At 34.5% G+C, this 16,246-nt stretch overlaps 1 protein-coding gene and 2 non-coding genes across 3 annotated transcripts; all 3 read right to left on the minus strand.

Moving 5' to 3' along the window:
- Positions 1-13,459: 13,459 nt before the first annotated feature.
- Positions 13,460-14,365, minus strand: LOC144436857 (uncharacterized). Its single transcript, XM_078125718.1, has one exon. The coding sequence runs from the start codon at positions 14,363-14,365 to the stop codon at positions 13,460-13,462; it is 906 nt and encodes a 301-aa protein (XP_077981844.1).
- A 1,258-nt stretch (positions 14,366-15,623) lies between these two features.
- Trnat-agu (transfer RNA threonine (anticodon AGU)) lies at positions 15,624-15,698 on the minus strand. The gene has a single exon. It is a non-coding gene; the product is annotated as a tRNA-Thr (tRNA).
- Positions 15,699-15,962: 264 nt separating this feature from the next.
- Trnat-agu (transfer RNA threonine (anticodon AGU)) lies at positions 15,963-16,037 on the minus strand. The gene has a single exon. It is a non-coding gene; the product is annotated as a tRNA-Thr (tRNA).
- Positions 16,038-16,246: the final 209 nt, after the last annotated feature.

The following is a 16,246-nucleotide window of genomic DNA, read 5'->3' on the forward strand; positions in this document are numbered from 1 at the left end:
GGGTTGGCCCCACTTTAATAAAAATACCCAAACTAGCTTAAATGTGCATTAGAATTGTTCCCACTATTATAAAGAATCATTTCTTTGCTTATCGGTGTAACCTTTGTAAAATAACTTAAACATTTAGCACGATTTTCGGCAACTTACTGTTCCGTTAAGCCTTCCATTCATCCATACACGCTGATGGCGTCACAAAACTTTGTCAGTATCCCAAAGTTACATGTCAGACTATCTGATTGGTTTTAAACAGATTTCCTGACGAGCGCCGTCCAATCAAATCAAGGGTTAAAAATACGGTTTGTTGAAAAGAGAAGCCAAAGAAACTCGAATATGGCCGTTGGGGCGAAAAACGCTACCCATGCTTCACTGAGCGAAAGAATGCGGGAAAGAGCCTGCGGAGAAAACTTTTACATTCTCCATATCTTACTGAAAGCACAAGAGAACTTAAATGACATTTATTTGACGAAATGTTATATTTCTCTAACTTTCACTGAATATTTGGTATATTGATAGTTGACTTTAAAAGAATCATGTGCTTGAAAAACACAAAAAACAATATTGACTGCTCTCGTCAATTTTTGATATTTTTGATAGTTTTAGCGCCATTTTTTCCCAAGGAATAATATCAATATGATTTTTTGTAAATGCAAACTTGTCAAGAAATTACTTTTTTCGAAATTGAAGCAAAAAATAAAACAACTAGTACTTTAACGGAAATTATGGCCTATATAACATGCATTTTGTTCAATTTCACCCACAAGGCTATGGCCTCCCTAACGTAAATGTTATTCTTGTCCCAAGCAATAAACTACAAAGTCAAGTATAGAATTTGATTCGGCATCTACTTGCAACACTATACGATTATCACAAATGAACATATACAGCAGTGTATTTAAATAAACAGAAACTGGGCTTCTGGACAACCTGACAATGCTGCAGCTGGTGGACCATTTCGAGAAGACGAGGATTGTGTTAATATCAATCATGGTAATAATATTGGGAAATGGTATGATAACAGGTGCTCAGACAACAGACGATTTGTATGTAAAATGGATAAACGTAAGTAAAGCATTTTATATATGTCATCCATAGAGGTCATATATATATATATATATATATATATATATATATATATATATATATATATATATATATATATATATATATATATATATATATATATATATATATATATATAGGTAGATAATACTTTTTAACAAAAACCAAATTTAAACAATGTCTTCCGTAAGGGTAATCTTGAGGTGTGTTTTTTGTTCCTACACATAATAATTGCTGGAATGCAAAAATCTTGCCTATAAGTAGGATATCGTTTAGTCCATGACATACCTCTCTACGAGAAATGTGAAAGGACTTTGCAGTATCAATCTAAGTATATAGTGGAACAGGTGTAATGGTTTTAGTACAACTGGTTTGATGAGTTTCATTAGTACTATAGACATGAAAAAGTGTCTGTCTGTCTGTCTGTCTGTCTGTCTGTCTGTCTGTATGTCTGTCTGTCTGTCTGTCTGTGTAAACAAGTTAAAGTCAACTGCTGGACCAATTGCTTTGATATTTGGTGGTCATTCTATCTACTTTGAGTGCACGTGTCTCGTTTGAAGATTGTTTCAATGAAAATAATCGGATCAGTGATGTGCGTTTTGGGTCAAAAATATGATTTTTTGTAAAAAGGAAAAAAAAAACTTAAACTCCACAACAACTGGGCAGATTGGCCTGAATGTTAGTGGGAACGTTCATAGCGGTGAGCAGATTAAGATTTGTACAGGACATGATGATTTAATAAGTAATATGGAAATTAGGGCTAGAAATGTGAAATGCTAAAAAAGCTCTACATCTGTCAAAAATCTTTAATTCCAAAACTACTGAGCAGATTGGGCTGAAATTCAATAGGGATGCATCTGGGGGTGTATAGATGAAGAAATACTAAGAACCTAATGATCTCATCAGTAATATGCAAATTATGTGTAAAAATATTTATATCTCAAATGTACTTGGTCAGTGAGAATGAAACTTGGTGAGAGAAGTATCATTCTGCAGATTGCTTCAAAACGTTTTTAACAAAATTGAAGCTAGCAACTATGACCACGCCCTTAGCAACAACCACATGGTAACATATTTTGTTCAAATAACAACATCAACTGGTAGGCAAGTGAGTAAACATTCAAAAAATATATGCAAATATCCCTAGCAACCATGAACACGCCCATAGTAACAGCCAAACAGTGGTGCAAAGATAACAACGGAGATCATTAGACAGGTGACTAAACATTCTAAAAGTGTATGCAACGTGATCACGCCCATAGCAACAGCCAAATGATCGTGTATATTGCGAAGATAACAACATATGGTTGGATTGGCAACTGAATGGTCATTCAGCAAGTGAACACATATTCTAGTGTGGATCAGCATGTGGATAATTTTTTTTTTAAAAACTGTACATTTGTACTTCAATGCCACTGGCGCTATTTCTGAAATGAAATTATTCAAATTTACAGGGATACGCATACATACATGTGTACATTTACCTATGCATACATATCTAGAACAAACGTTAGGATTGCTTAATGGTATCATTGAACATAATGATTTTTTTAATTCAGCTCTACATCTGTGACTTTTGAAGTCCCATGGAAAGTTGTCGAAGAAGCTGTTCAAATGACCGCTACATATTCTCAGTAAACGAAAGCTTGACTCGATTTCACTCGGCCTTCGCGATCCCCTACATATCCAAGATACTGTAGAAATTATTGACTCTATTATGCCAAGATGTAGCAGACAATTAAACTTGTTGCTTATCAGTTGGAAAGTAAATAATTAGCCCCATAAAACTCATTGAGACCACGTGTCGTCATTTTAGTGTCACTTTACCCTGTTGTCTAGCTGTGGACTCAAACTTCATTAATTTAGTTACTAGTATCCATGGTTACCATGATACCGGTCTATACTCTGATTCTATACAACTCGCTTATGGCATGCGACACCGTTACATAACACTCAGTTCAAGAATTTCGCGATCCATGACACAATGAAGTGAATTTCCATGGCTCTCAAGTTTGTTTGGTTTCTCGAAATCTAATAATCAGATCTGGACAGAACCTTATCGATATATTTTGATATACATACCTTTTAATACAATCAACTCAAATACCTTGAATGGTCTAGAACGAAGCCAATCAATAATCGAAAATTGGGGAAAATTTGACCCAATTTAATCACATGCAACACAGTAAAATTTTGAAACAACATTTACTTTCTCATTTGCATTGTCCTGATAATATCAATATGAATGCAGCAGGAGCGTCATGCTAAATATTTTTACGTTGGCCTATTGGTGATTTTAAATAATATTACAAAGCATACACACTCGTCTTAAGGGATTTCGAATATGAATGAAAGAAAGTGTTTTCGAATTCACCATTGTATTGTTATGTACTCGAATAGTTTCCTGATGTACACAAAGTATGCTTTATTTTTCTAGGCAGAGATGGTAATTTGAAATATGAAGGTATTTTCTTATAGTGTAAAGTGGCACATTGATATCATAACTTTTAATTGCTGATCTAGTGAAGCCAATCACATGATTACCATCTCCCACTGGATGTTTCAGATTGCTATCCTGGCTGGATATACCGATCTCCATATTGCTATTACATTTCAAGTGATACACGGTCATGGACCAGTGCCGAAACGTATTGTAGAGATAATTATGCAGATCTTGCAAGCGTACACAGTACAAATGAAAATGTAAGCTATAAGTAATCAACAATATAATTTTTAATAATGTTTTCATTCATACATTCATGTAGTTAGCATCCATCAGGACAACGAATTTTGGTTTTTCCAAAACATGGTAATTTGTTATGATGCATCACGTTACAATTTATATGTACTTTGATAGAATACACAATATTTGTCTTTTTTCAGGCAATGAAAATATGCGAGACCTAAAGGACCATCGACTCGTAGGGACAAAGTACTTAGGTCACACGTAACTGATAGAGATAGATAGTATTATATTATAATTATACAATCACGTAATTTGTCATAAACATGGAATAATAATGAAGATTTCAAACGTTTTAGCTCGCATCCAAAAAAAATCGTTTCAAATCGCCATTATTAATCCATTTTTTCTGAGCAACATGGAATTTATGACGTTGACTCGTCGTATACGTAGAACGACCAAGGCATAAAACCAAGTCACATGATTTGGTCGAACGCTTTCTAATTTGCTGTCGCGTGGCTTGGCTTTTGAATCAGTTTCATCTTTGTCATCTCTGTAGACTTGGATACGTGACCAAATATCAGGAGATTCTTGGATAGGTCTCCATTGCAGAGGTTGTGGACGTTCTAACCGTAACTTTAAATGGAATGATGGATTGTCCGTTACTTACACGTAAGTCAAAGTCAAGAAATTTTGTCATACGTACAATATTCATTGACAAATATAAAGTACACAATGAATTTAACTTAAATATTACTTTATTTATTCAGATAATCAACTGGAAAAAGTTTCAAATGTGAAAATTATTTTATTGATGTTTGTAATTTATTTCCTCCACTAATTGAAAACTGAACACGGGATTTGTCATGTAAACTCAAAATACATTTTCTTATCATTCAATAGTTAGCCAGTTGACACCTGGAATTCAAAGAAAGGGGTCCTAAATTACCGAAGATATGTTAATGAGGTCAAAGACCGGTTAAGTGGCATAATTAAATACTCAAAATGACGTCATATGTACACACAGACACACATTTCAATTGTGTCAAACTTTGAAACCCTTGCAATTTCCAATGACTTCTTGAAATCTCAAATACTACTCTTTTAAAGTCTTAAATATATAACCAATTTGAAAGTTCTAGTATTCAATATATGCGTAACACCACTATTTGAAAGTGTTATATGTAATATGTAAAACCACTGGACTTGACACAACCTCAGTGTCTTAAAATTCTAATCTTTTGAAACTCTTATTATATAAAACCTTTTTGAAACTCTCAATATGTAATATCATACTTTGAAACTCTCAGGATTTGAAATTTTTGAAAGAGTCTTAGAATTTAAAACCAATCTTTTGAAAATTTTAAAACCATGCTCAAATCTCTCAAATATGTGAAACCCCTATTTTAAACTCTCAGGATTTCACAAAACTTTGAGCGTGTCTTAGAATTAAAGAACAATCTTTGAATGAGTCAATATGTAAACAGCACTCTGTAAAACTGGATATGACACAACTTTGTGAGTGTCTTAAAATCTAAAACAATTTTTGAAAATCTCAATATGTAAAATCACACCACATTTTAATAAATTATAGCTAAAATGATGTTGGCGCGGTGTTTCACTCCTGTAACATGACATTTATTACACATCCTCAGACAACTTCTAATGTAAAAGAAAAATATACATAGGTGCCCTGCACAGAGGGGATGTAGAAATAGTCAAGTTGAAATGTTGATTATCAGTTATAAAAAAAAATGAAGCAATTAAAATCATCAAGTACATGTGCAATGTTATCAAGCCTGTTTTACTGCACTGTAAAATAATAGCAATGATTATCAGTGTTCAATGTGATTGGCCAAACGATCCTGCTGTGTTTGCTTTGTCTCTCCTATTGTTAGTCTAGAGTTGAACTATCTCTAGCTCTGTGTTAAAAGCGCAATGTCCCATGAGAGAAACACCAAGTGTTCAATGTGGTTGGCCAAACGATCCTGCTGTGTTTGCTGTGTCTCTGTTATTGTTAGTCTAGAGTTGAAATATATCTAGCTCTGTGTCAAAAGCGCAATGTCCCATGAGTGAAACACCAAGCCTACATCATTTTAGCTGTAGGATATGACACAACATTGTGAGTGTCTTTGAATTTGAAAAAGTGATGGTGTTGGGACGCTAGAACGTCTGAGAGGTTGGTATTTGGTATCAGCTGGTGTCCTTATGTTGTTGAAAGTTTGGTTTTCTGCCATCTGCATTTAAATGGAGAGAAAGGAAAGAAAAATACAAAGTATAGATTTATATACAATTTGGCTATTTATGATAACAATAACACGTGAAAAACACTATAATTACAAATACTACTATTTCTATTCAGTAGAACACCAGTGCTGTACTTAAATTTGAAAATTATTGAAAGTATTCTGTAAGTATTATGTATCATATGATTGCCATACTAATATGTGTTAAGTTAAGATGAAAGACTTAACATTTAAAAATCTTTCTCTTCTGTTATCAAAATTAAGTCTTTTCTTTCACAGTATAAACAGTTACATGTTAAAAAGACTTATTACCCTAAACAGTTACTGTTAACAATATCACATCTTCCTTCTAACACATTTGTAGCATAAGTCAATTTTGCAGATGTAGCAGACCCACCTTCCTTTCTTAATATGTATCCATGTCCAGTCTCAACATACATATATTATTCTAACACCAATTTAAATGAACTACATATATAATATAGACCTTGTCACATTGTATTCATTAACACTGCAGGCATTGCCAAACCTATATGGAGAAAAAGGTATAAGTGGGTAAATGCCTCATTGTAAGAAAGAAGTATTGACCAATCAACTTGATTCAAATTTGTACCCCAACAGAAATGTTGTACAGTATACATATGTTGACTAATCATGAGGGCAACACATACATCTATTTCCTTGAGGGACTGTGGGTCACCATATCATTGATCATTCAGCATGTATTTAGTAACACAGCCCATTAATTACCACATTGTATGTCGTGCCTAAAAATTGTATTGTACATGTATACCCTAGAGTTTTCAAATGACAACAGTGAAGATATATAGCTTGAAAAACAACACAGAAATCTGCAAAACTTTAATCCTTTAACCCTTTACTTCCTATATAGTCGGCCCTATATAGGACCCCTAGGGCATGAATAAATATCTAGAGACTTACTTCTCAAGACATTATAACTTTTATAAGCTTAGGACTTTGTTTCTATGACAACTGACCCAACTTAAATGTGGTGTATGTAAAGTTAAGATGTTACAGTGTATAAAAGGTCATTGTTAAGCAAATTGGCATGTTATTATGCAAATGTTACTATTGATTATTCTTCTTATTCACTGCTTATTTAAAATAAAATCAATCCAAAAGTATGAATAAAGTTTATTTTACTCATCACTACTGTTTTTTGTCCTACAATTATCCTACTCTACAGTTTCTCCCTTTTCCTAGCTAATTCCCTACCTGCACATCTGGATCATTGTACTGGTAATCATCCAATAAGTGATATCATTATAATAATAAATCCAATTTCTCTACAGACATGCAAGGAATTTAAATCTTGAAACAGAAAAGCTTCTTGTGTCAGCATTGATTCAGTGTCACTTCGACTACGCCTGTTCGGCATGGTACTCAGGTCTTCCTTAATGATCTAAGTCCGGGCTGCAGGTGGCACAAAACATGGTTATTAGATTTCTATTAGATGCCCCCCCCCCCCCAGAACTCACATTGGGATGGACGAATTTCATAAAGTGGGACTATTGCCAGTTGAACAGAGAGTCAGTCAACTCAAATTAAATCACATTTTAAACATCTATAATGGCTATGCGCCTCAATACATGAGAAACCAAATACACATATATAGAAGTAGTTATAATACGAGAAATATCATTTCAACCTTCAAGATTCCCAGAGTTAAAGGCTATGGTATTCATACTTTTAGGTGCACTGGTACTGCAGTATGGAACAGTTTACCACTGCCAATACGGCATTCTCAGTGTAAAAGTACATCCAAGAAATCGGTAAAACACATTTAATGCCAACCTGCGGAGAAAACTTTAACGTTCTCCATATCTTACTGAAAGCACAAGAGAACTTAAATGACATTTATTTGACGAAATGTTATATTTCTCTAGATTTCACTGAATATTTGGTATATTGATTATTGACTTTAAAAGAATCATGTGCTTGAAAATCACTAAAAAACAAAACAATATTGACTGCTCTCGTCAATTGTTGATATTTTTGATAGTTTTAGCGCCATTTTTTTCCAAGGAATAATATCAATATGATTTTTTGTAAATGCAAACTGGTCAAAAAATTACTTTTTTCGAAATTTAAGGAAAAAATAAAACAATTAGTACTTTACTAACGGAAATGTTGGCCTATAAAACATGCATTTTGTTCAATTTCACCCTCAAGGCCTATGGCCTCCCTAACTGTATTTAATGTTTGCATGCAATAATTATGTCAATTCTATGAATGTATACGTAAATGTTATTCTTGTCCCAAGCAATAAACTACAAAGTCAAGTATAGAATTAGATTCGGCATCTACTTGCAACACTGTACGATTATCACAAATGAACATATACAGCAGTGTATTTAAATAAACAGAAACTGGGCTTCTGGACAACCTGACAATGCTGGTGGACTATTTCGAGAAAACGAGGATTGTGTTAATATTGATCATGGTAATAATATTGGGAAATGGTATGATAACAGGTGCTCAGACAACAAGCGATTTGTATGTAAAATAGATAAACGTAAGTAAAGCACTTTATATATGTCATCCATAGAGGTCATATCCATAGATATATATAGTTAGATAATACTTTTTAACAAAAAACAAATTTAAACAATGTGTTCCGTAAGGGTAATTTTGAGGTGTGTTTTTTGTTTCTACACATAATAATTGCTGGAATGCAAAAATCTAGGCTATAAGTAGGATGTCGTTTAGTCCATGATATACCTCTCAATTGACGAAAAGGTGTGCCAAACTACGAGAAATGTGAACGGACTTTGCAGTATCAATCTAAGTATATAGTTGAACTGGTGTAATGGTTTTAGTACAACTGGATTCAGTAGTACTATAGACATGAAAAAGTGTCTGTCTTTCTGTCTGTCTGTCTGTCTGTATGTCTGTCTGTGTAAACAAGTTAAAGTCAACTGCTGGACCAATTGCTTTGATATTTTGTGGTCATTTTACTTTGAGGGCACGTGTCTCGTTTGGAGATTGTTTCAATGAAAATAATCGCTTCAGTGTTGTGCGTTTTGGGTCAAAATATGATTTTTTTTGTAAAAAGAAGAAAAAACCCTGTGAATTTTGAAGTCCCACGGAAAATTGTCGAAAAAGCTGATATGACCGCTATATATTCTCAGTAAACGAAAGCTTGACTCGATTTCACTCGGCCTTTGCGATCCCCAACATATCCAAGATACTGTAGAAATTATTGACTGTCCGTTATGCCAAGTTGTAGCAGACAATTAATCTTGTTGGTTATCAGTTGGAAAGTAAACAATTAGCACCATAAAACTCATTGAGACCATGTGTCGTCATTTTAGTGTCACTTTACCCTGTTGTCTAGCTGTGGACTCAAACTTCATTAATTTAGTTACTAGTATCCATGGTTACCATGATACCGGTCTATATTCTGATTCTATACAACTCGCTTATGGCATGCGACACCGTTACATAACACTCAGTTCAAGAATTTCGCGATCCATGCCACAATGAAATGAATTTCCATTGCTCTCAAGTTCGTTTGGTTTCTCGAAATCTAAAAATCAGATCTGAACAGAACCTTATCGATATATTTTGATATAGATACCTTTTAATACAATCAACTCAAATACCTTGGACGGTCTAGAATGAAGCCAATCAATATCCGAAAATTGGGGAAAATTTGACCCAATTTAATCACATGCAACACAGTAAAAATTTGAAACAACATTTACTTTCTCATTTGCATTGTCCTGATAATATCAATACGGATAAAAGCACGCATACGTGTGTTCCGTCAGCAAACTCGCCCTCAGTATCCAAAGATTTATATATACAAAAGGGAGAATATTTTCGAGATCAATCTATGATTATAACGCAACAGTTGGTGTGCCGTGTCTTCTATCTGCCTGAGTATAAGAGCACACTTGTGTGTGACGATAACTGTTTGACTAATTCCCGACTTATATACGATTTTTTGTTTATTACCATATATAAGATTTTTTTTACAGTTTGCACAATAAAGTAAATACAGGTTGATAATTTGGTAATGGGAGTCAGAAAAATAGCATAATGCTAGTCGAGTCTGACACCGTAGACACTGGAATGTTACAACGTTACTAAAGCAAAGCAACTAGAGGGTAGTGTACACGTAAAGAAAATATCAGATACAAATAACATAAATACAAATAAATAATTAAATACAAAATGTACAATTAGTGGACATAGTCTTTAATGAGTGTGTTTTTTAGTGAATCACGAAATGAAGTTCTAGATGGTTGTGATCTAATACTAGGTGGTAGACTGTTCCAAAAGGCCGTACCTGTGAAACATATTGCAAACTTGCCTATGGATGTGATTACTTTAGGTAGAAGGAGATTTCCCCTACCCTTGAACCTAGTACTATATTCATGAACTGGTGGAGTGCAATAATCTGTAAAACGGTGAGGTAACCTGTTGGTTAATAAATCATACATGAAAGTACAAAGTTGGAGTTTATGTAATTTGAATATATCAAGAATTTGAAGTTCACTAAATAAATTGTTAGAATGTGCAGAGATACAACTAAAAGTAATAGCTCTGACTGCCATTTTTTGAGACTTGTGAATACATGTCAGATGTGATGAATATGTAGATCCCCATACTTCAATACCATAGGTGATGTGTGGTTGGATAAAAGATTTGTATATCAGAATAAGGATATCTTTAGGTACAAAATGTCTTAATTTGAACAAAATACCAACTTTTTTCCTAACAGTGGAGTTTACCATTTGAATATGCTTTGACCAATTTAGGTGTTTATCTAAAATAACACCAACAAAAGTTGTTGACTCCACTTCATCAATAACCCTACTACTAATGTGGAGAGAACCTTCAAGGGATATTTTTCTCCTAGTATTTCTAAATAGAATGTAGTTTGTTTTGAGATGATTAATGGTAAGTTTATTTACATTGCACCACTTTAATACGTTATTTAAGTGGGCATCAACATTAGATAAATTTATATTGTAATGATTGTCAGGAAAAGTGTGAAATAAATTAGAATCATCTGCAAATAATCTGAACTGGAAAAAAATGGATGAGGAAGCAATGTCGTTGATAAATAACAAAAATAAAGTGGGACCTAAGACAGAACCTTGTGGCACTCCACATTGAATAATACGGTTAGATGATGTGTTACTACTAGCATGGATATATTGGTATCTATCAAATAAATAATCAGTGAACAATTTCAAAGGCAATCCCCTAATGCCATAATGGGCCATTTTCGAAAGAAGAATTTCATGATTAATAGTATCAAAAGCCTTGGAAAAGTCGAGAAAAATGCCAAGAGTGACTCTGCCTTCATCCATCCGCTTGATAAGATAATTGACAAGGTTAATAAGGGACAATTTTGTGCTATATTTTTTGCGAAACCCATATTGATGCTCGTAAAGAATATTATTTTTTTCTATATAATGCATTAGACGATTATTTACAATGGTTTCTAATACTTTGCTTAAAAGAGGTAAAACTGATATTGGCCTGTAGTTGCCAGGGTCATCAGTGGCTCCCTTTTTAAAGATGGGTGTAACTTTTGTTATTTTAAGTGTTGTGGGGAAGATTCCTGAAGAAATAGATAGGTTGAAAATATAAGCTAAAGGTTTAGATATTATTGCTGCTCCATTAATAAGAAATTTAACTGGTACATCATCATGACCACACGCCTTTTTAATGTTCAATGAATTTATGAGATTATAGACCTCAGCTTGTGTAGTGGGATTCATAAAAAATGAATTAGTTAAAGGAGTAGATAAATAGTCTTTGAAATTATGATTGGTTGAATTAATATTACTAGCCAAATTAGGACCTATTTTAACAAAGTAGTCATTCAAAGCTTCAACAATATCACTGATCTCAGAGATGTGGGTATTAGAATCATTTGATACAATATGCAGACTATCAGGCAAAGTTTTCCTAGCTATTCTTCCTTGACCTCCAAGTACTTCTTTAATAGTTTTCCAAGTCATATTTGAATTGCCTTTGTTGTCCATAAAAACAGTACTATAATGCAACTTTTTGGCATTCATAATTACAGACAATAGCATATTTCTGAATTTTTTGTATACATCAACAGCTGCACCATCAAAGTTTGAATTTAAAACCTTAGAATAAAGTTTATGTTTAGTTTTGATAGATTTCCTAATGGCTCTAGTGATCCATGGTTTCCTAGCCTTTTTGTTGCTGATTATTTTTGTGGTAATTGGTGCATGCTTGTTACAAATCCTACTAAAAATTAAATGAAATCTGTTATAAGCAGCGTTAACATCAGTACAATCATAGACACCTTCCCAGGATACATTTGCAAGTTCATCACAAAAGTGAGAAGGGTCATAATGATCATAATTTCGAAATGAAATTTTTTGTCTATGAGATATTCTAATAGGGTGGTTTTCTACTAAAGCAAAAATAGGGAAGTGATCTGATATATCAGTGGTTAATGTTCCAGTATAGATTTGATACTGATTTATATTAGTATAAATATGATCAATAATTGTTGCAGATGAGTCTGTCACTCTGGTTGGTGTGGAAATTAACTGATGGAAACAAAGGCACTCCATGGATGTGAGAAAGGATTCAATACTTACTGAACTAGTTCTATTATTTGCATCAATATTAAAATCCCCCATTAAGATAAAGTGTTTTTTTTCTAACTTAAATCTCCTCAGTACATTTAACAACTCCTCTTGAAATTCTACAATGTCAGTATTTGGTTTCCTATAAATAATACCAACTATAGCATTTCTATTACCAGTATGTACCTCCAACCATAGAGATTCTGAATGAATGACATTTACTTCAAGTAATTTATAATTAAGAGATGAATGTATATAAGCCCCTACCCCACCACCCCGACCTGCGTTACGACAGTTTACTTCAAATGTATATCCTTTCAAATTACAAGTACTTAAATTGGATGTACCCCAAACCTCGGAAATACCAATAACAGAAAACTTAGACTGAATTATATCTTTATATAACAATTTTAAACCTTCAAAATTTCTATTTAAAGACCTAATGTTAACATGTGAAACACAAAATGACCTGTTCGTTATTACATTATAGTGGTCATCAAAACTGGTCGGTGGCAATGAAGAATAGCCTACATCAAATAAATCATTGAAATCATTGTTATTATTATCTGTAGTTTATGATAACTGTTACTAAATATGGATTATTCCAACAAGAATGTTTTGTCCAGTAAGTAGGGTTCTGCAAGTTTATGTTCAGTACCTCACCCAGTCTGTGGTACAAGTCTTTGTGTAAGAGGTGATTGAACTTCATATTTTATGTAAAACTAAGTAGTGTATAGTGTTCATGAACAGCTGTAGATGGTAAAATACGTTGTGTTCAACATCTGGAAGTGTTGTTGCAATAGGGAGATACTGGTAGCAGATGGCAGTAAGCAATGTATGGTTCGAACGTTCACAGTTTAGTGTCACATAATTCTGGATAAATCTGTTTCTCTTGATATAATCAATGGTCTTGACTGAGTATCCTTTTTCACGTATATCTTACCATTATTGGTCCACATGAACTGATATCGTGCTTGTTTTCTTTGTGTATTCACCTTATACAGTAGTTGACGTGTAGCTGGTAGTAGATTCTCGTTAATATATATCTTTGCTGTGCTATCCAGACCAAAATCCTTGGCATTGGTATTCTTTAATTTCTTTCTGTTGTCATAGACTTCATTTCTTGACTTTCTTGTGGTAAACCTCACAATAATGGGTCTAGGCCGTGTCTGTGTTGTAGCTGCAGCTGCGTTACCACGTTTGTTTTGAACTCCGATGCGATGTGCAATGTCGATGTCATTTTCGTCTATTGCTGGGTTTGTTTTCTTGAAAATTGATATCACGGTACCGATAACATCTTCACCATCTTTCTCTGGTACACAGCTCACCTCAAGGTTTGTTCTGCGGTTGTACTGATTAAGGCTGGCCAGGTCGTCTTCGACTATTTTCAGTTGTTGGCTCAGTTGCGTATTTTCGTGTTGTAGCTTTATGTTGGCCCGTTCTATGGTTTCCACACGAGTTGACATTTCTTCGTATTTTGCAATGAAGAAGTCCATGGAGTTATTCAGCTCAGTTTGCGTTAGTTTAACTTCTTGTATGTCGGTAGCAATATTTGTAAGCTGCATAATGATAGGTTGTAGTAATCTTTGGAAATGGTCTGTAGTAGGGATGTCATCACCTAGTCTCGGCGCGGCCATCTTGCCCTCTGCAGAGTCACTTCGTGTCACTGGTTTCCCAAATCTTTTTGAGTTACATTTACCACATAGCATCAAGTCACCTTGACGTAGCTTCACTGACCCTTTCCTGTTGTCACAGTCACCACATTTCATAGTTTGTCAGTTATAAAGCGTTCAAAACGCCAAATAACATTTGAAAAATCAGAGCGGTTGCAAACCACATGTTGCTCCGCAAACAGCGCCCTCGTTAGACAAGCTTGATACATTCTGGTACAGACCTTGGAACAATACTTGGAGTGGAGATACGTTTACGTTCTGGAATATGTGGAAGTCACTCCTTTGACCTTTGAACTTTCATATGAATATGTGGGTTCTAGGGTAAATGGTTTTATCACTTTTATTGAATAACGAATGAATAGACAGAAGATGTTCAAAAAAATGTTGATTTCGACCAAATAGGGCATAATTTGGTTTTGTCACTTTTATTGTCTTATTACCAAAAGCGTGCTTATCAAATTTATAAGACGTGCTTATAAAGCCGCTAATGTGACCAAAAAAGGTTGCTGCATTTTGGGGCGGCTTACTTAAAATACAATCTTTATCGCTTGTATTGTATTACTGATGATTGAACCGAAGCTGGTTGGGAAGACTTCGGGTGGGTGTACTTATGTTAAAAAATGACTTAACTCACACACAGTCACTGTTATATTTTCGAAATCGGCAACAATCTGTGTAGAACTCTGGAGACTGATTGCATGAATAATAAACAGCATTGTATTGAAAATTGGAGGTTTTCGGCTATTGCCCGCAAAAAGTCAAGCACATGATGATTCTCGAAATAGGCAACAATATTTTTGACCATATTTAAAGTACACCGCTCGAAATTACACCCTTCTTGGTCTTTTCATTCATAATACAATATAAGTGATAAAAACATTTTAAGTACACCGCCTGAAATCACGTCTTTCAATCGCACTACAGTAAAAATGCTAAGTAATCCTAAATAATCATGCCTTTCTTGGTACAGGTTGTAAATATGGATGGGAGTACTGGTCGTCAAACTCGTACTGCTATTATTTTTCAAGTACGACGAAGAACTGGACCGATGCACGAGACGATTGTCGTGGTAGAGAGGGTCACACTGACCTTGCAAGCATACATAGTTCTGGTGAAAATGTAAGAATACGCAATTTTTCTGGTATATTATTTCTGTTAGAATGAATGATTTTACCAATCTATAAAACACACGATCGGGTTAACATCAAATGCTGCTGCTGTAGTACTGAATATAAACCGACACATTTGCTCGACACTTTACATACTTTATTTCAATCATGTACAATTTTTGGGTATAAGTGAAGGAAACTCACCATAAGACTTTATGAATTTGTTATAAATGAGGAAAGAAAAGTGACACATGTAGGAATCGAACCCACGTCCCCCTAAACACTAGTCAGAGTGCTCTAACCAGCTGAGCTAACGTGTCAACTGGTAGATTCCGTGAATCGTTCCAAGATGTCTTTCTATCCTCGAGGCGGTGGTGAGAAGCCAACTCATTTTTTAATGCTTAACCTTTCAACCTAAGGATCTAAATAGATTCACAGGTCTCCCTGCCTAAGGGGTGGCCAACTTAGGAATCGGTTATTACAGTAGTGAGACTTTTAAAGGCTTTTTAAATAAAGTTTTGGGTATAAGTGGAAGAAAGTCACCATAAGACTTTATGAATTTGTTATAAATGAGGAAAGAAAAGTGACACATGTAGGAATCGAACCCACGTCCCCCTAAACACTAGTCAGAGTGCTCTAACCAGCTGAGCTAACGTGTCAACTGGTAGATACCGTGAATTGAACCCACGTCCCCTAAACACTAGTCAGAGTGCTCTAACCAGCTGAGCTAACGTGTCAACTGGTAGATACCGTGAATTGAACCCACGTCCCCTAAACACAAGTCAGAGTGCTCTAACCAGCTGTCAACTGGTAGATTCCGTGAATCGTTCCAAGATGTCTTTCTATCCTCGAGGCGGTGGTGAGAAGC

Source organism: Glandiceps talaboti, chromosome 6 (genome assembly GCF_964340395.1).
Source record: "Glandiceps talaboti chromosome 6, keGlaTala1.1, whole genome shotgun sequence".
In the NCBI taxonomy this organism is placed as follows: Eukaryota; Metazoa; Hemichordata; class Enteropneusta; family Spengelidae; genus Glandiceps; species Glandiceps talaboti.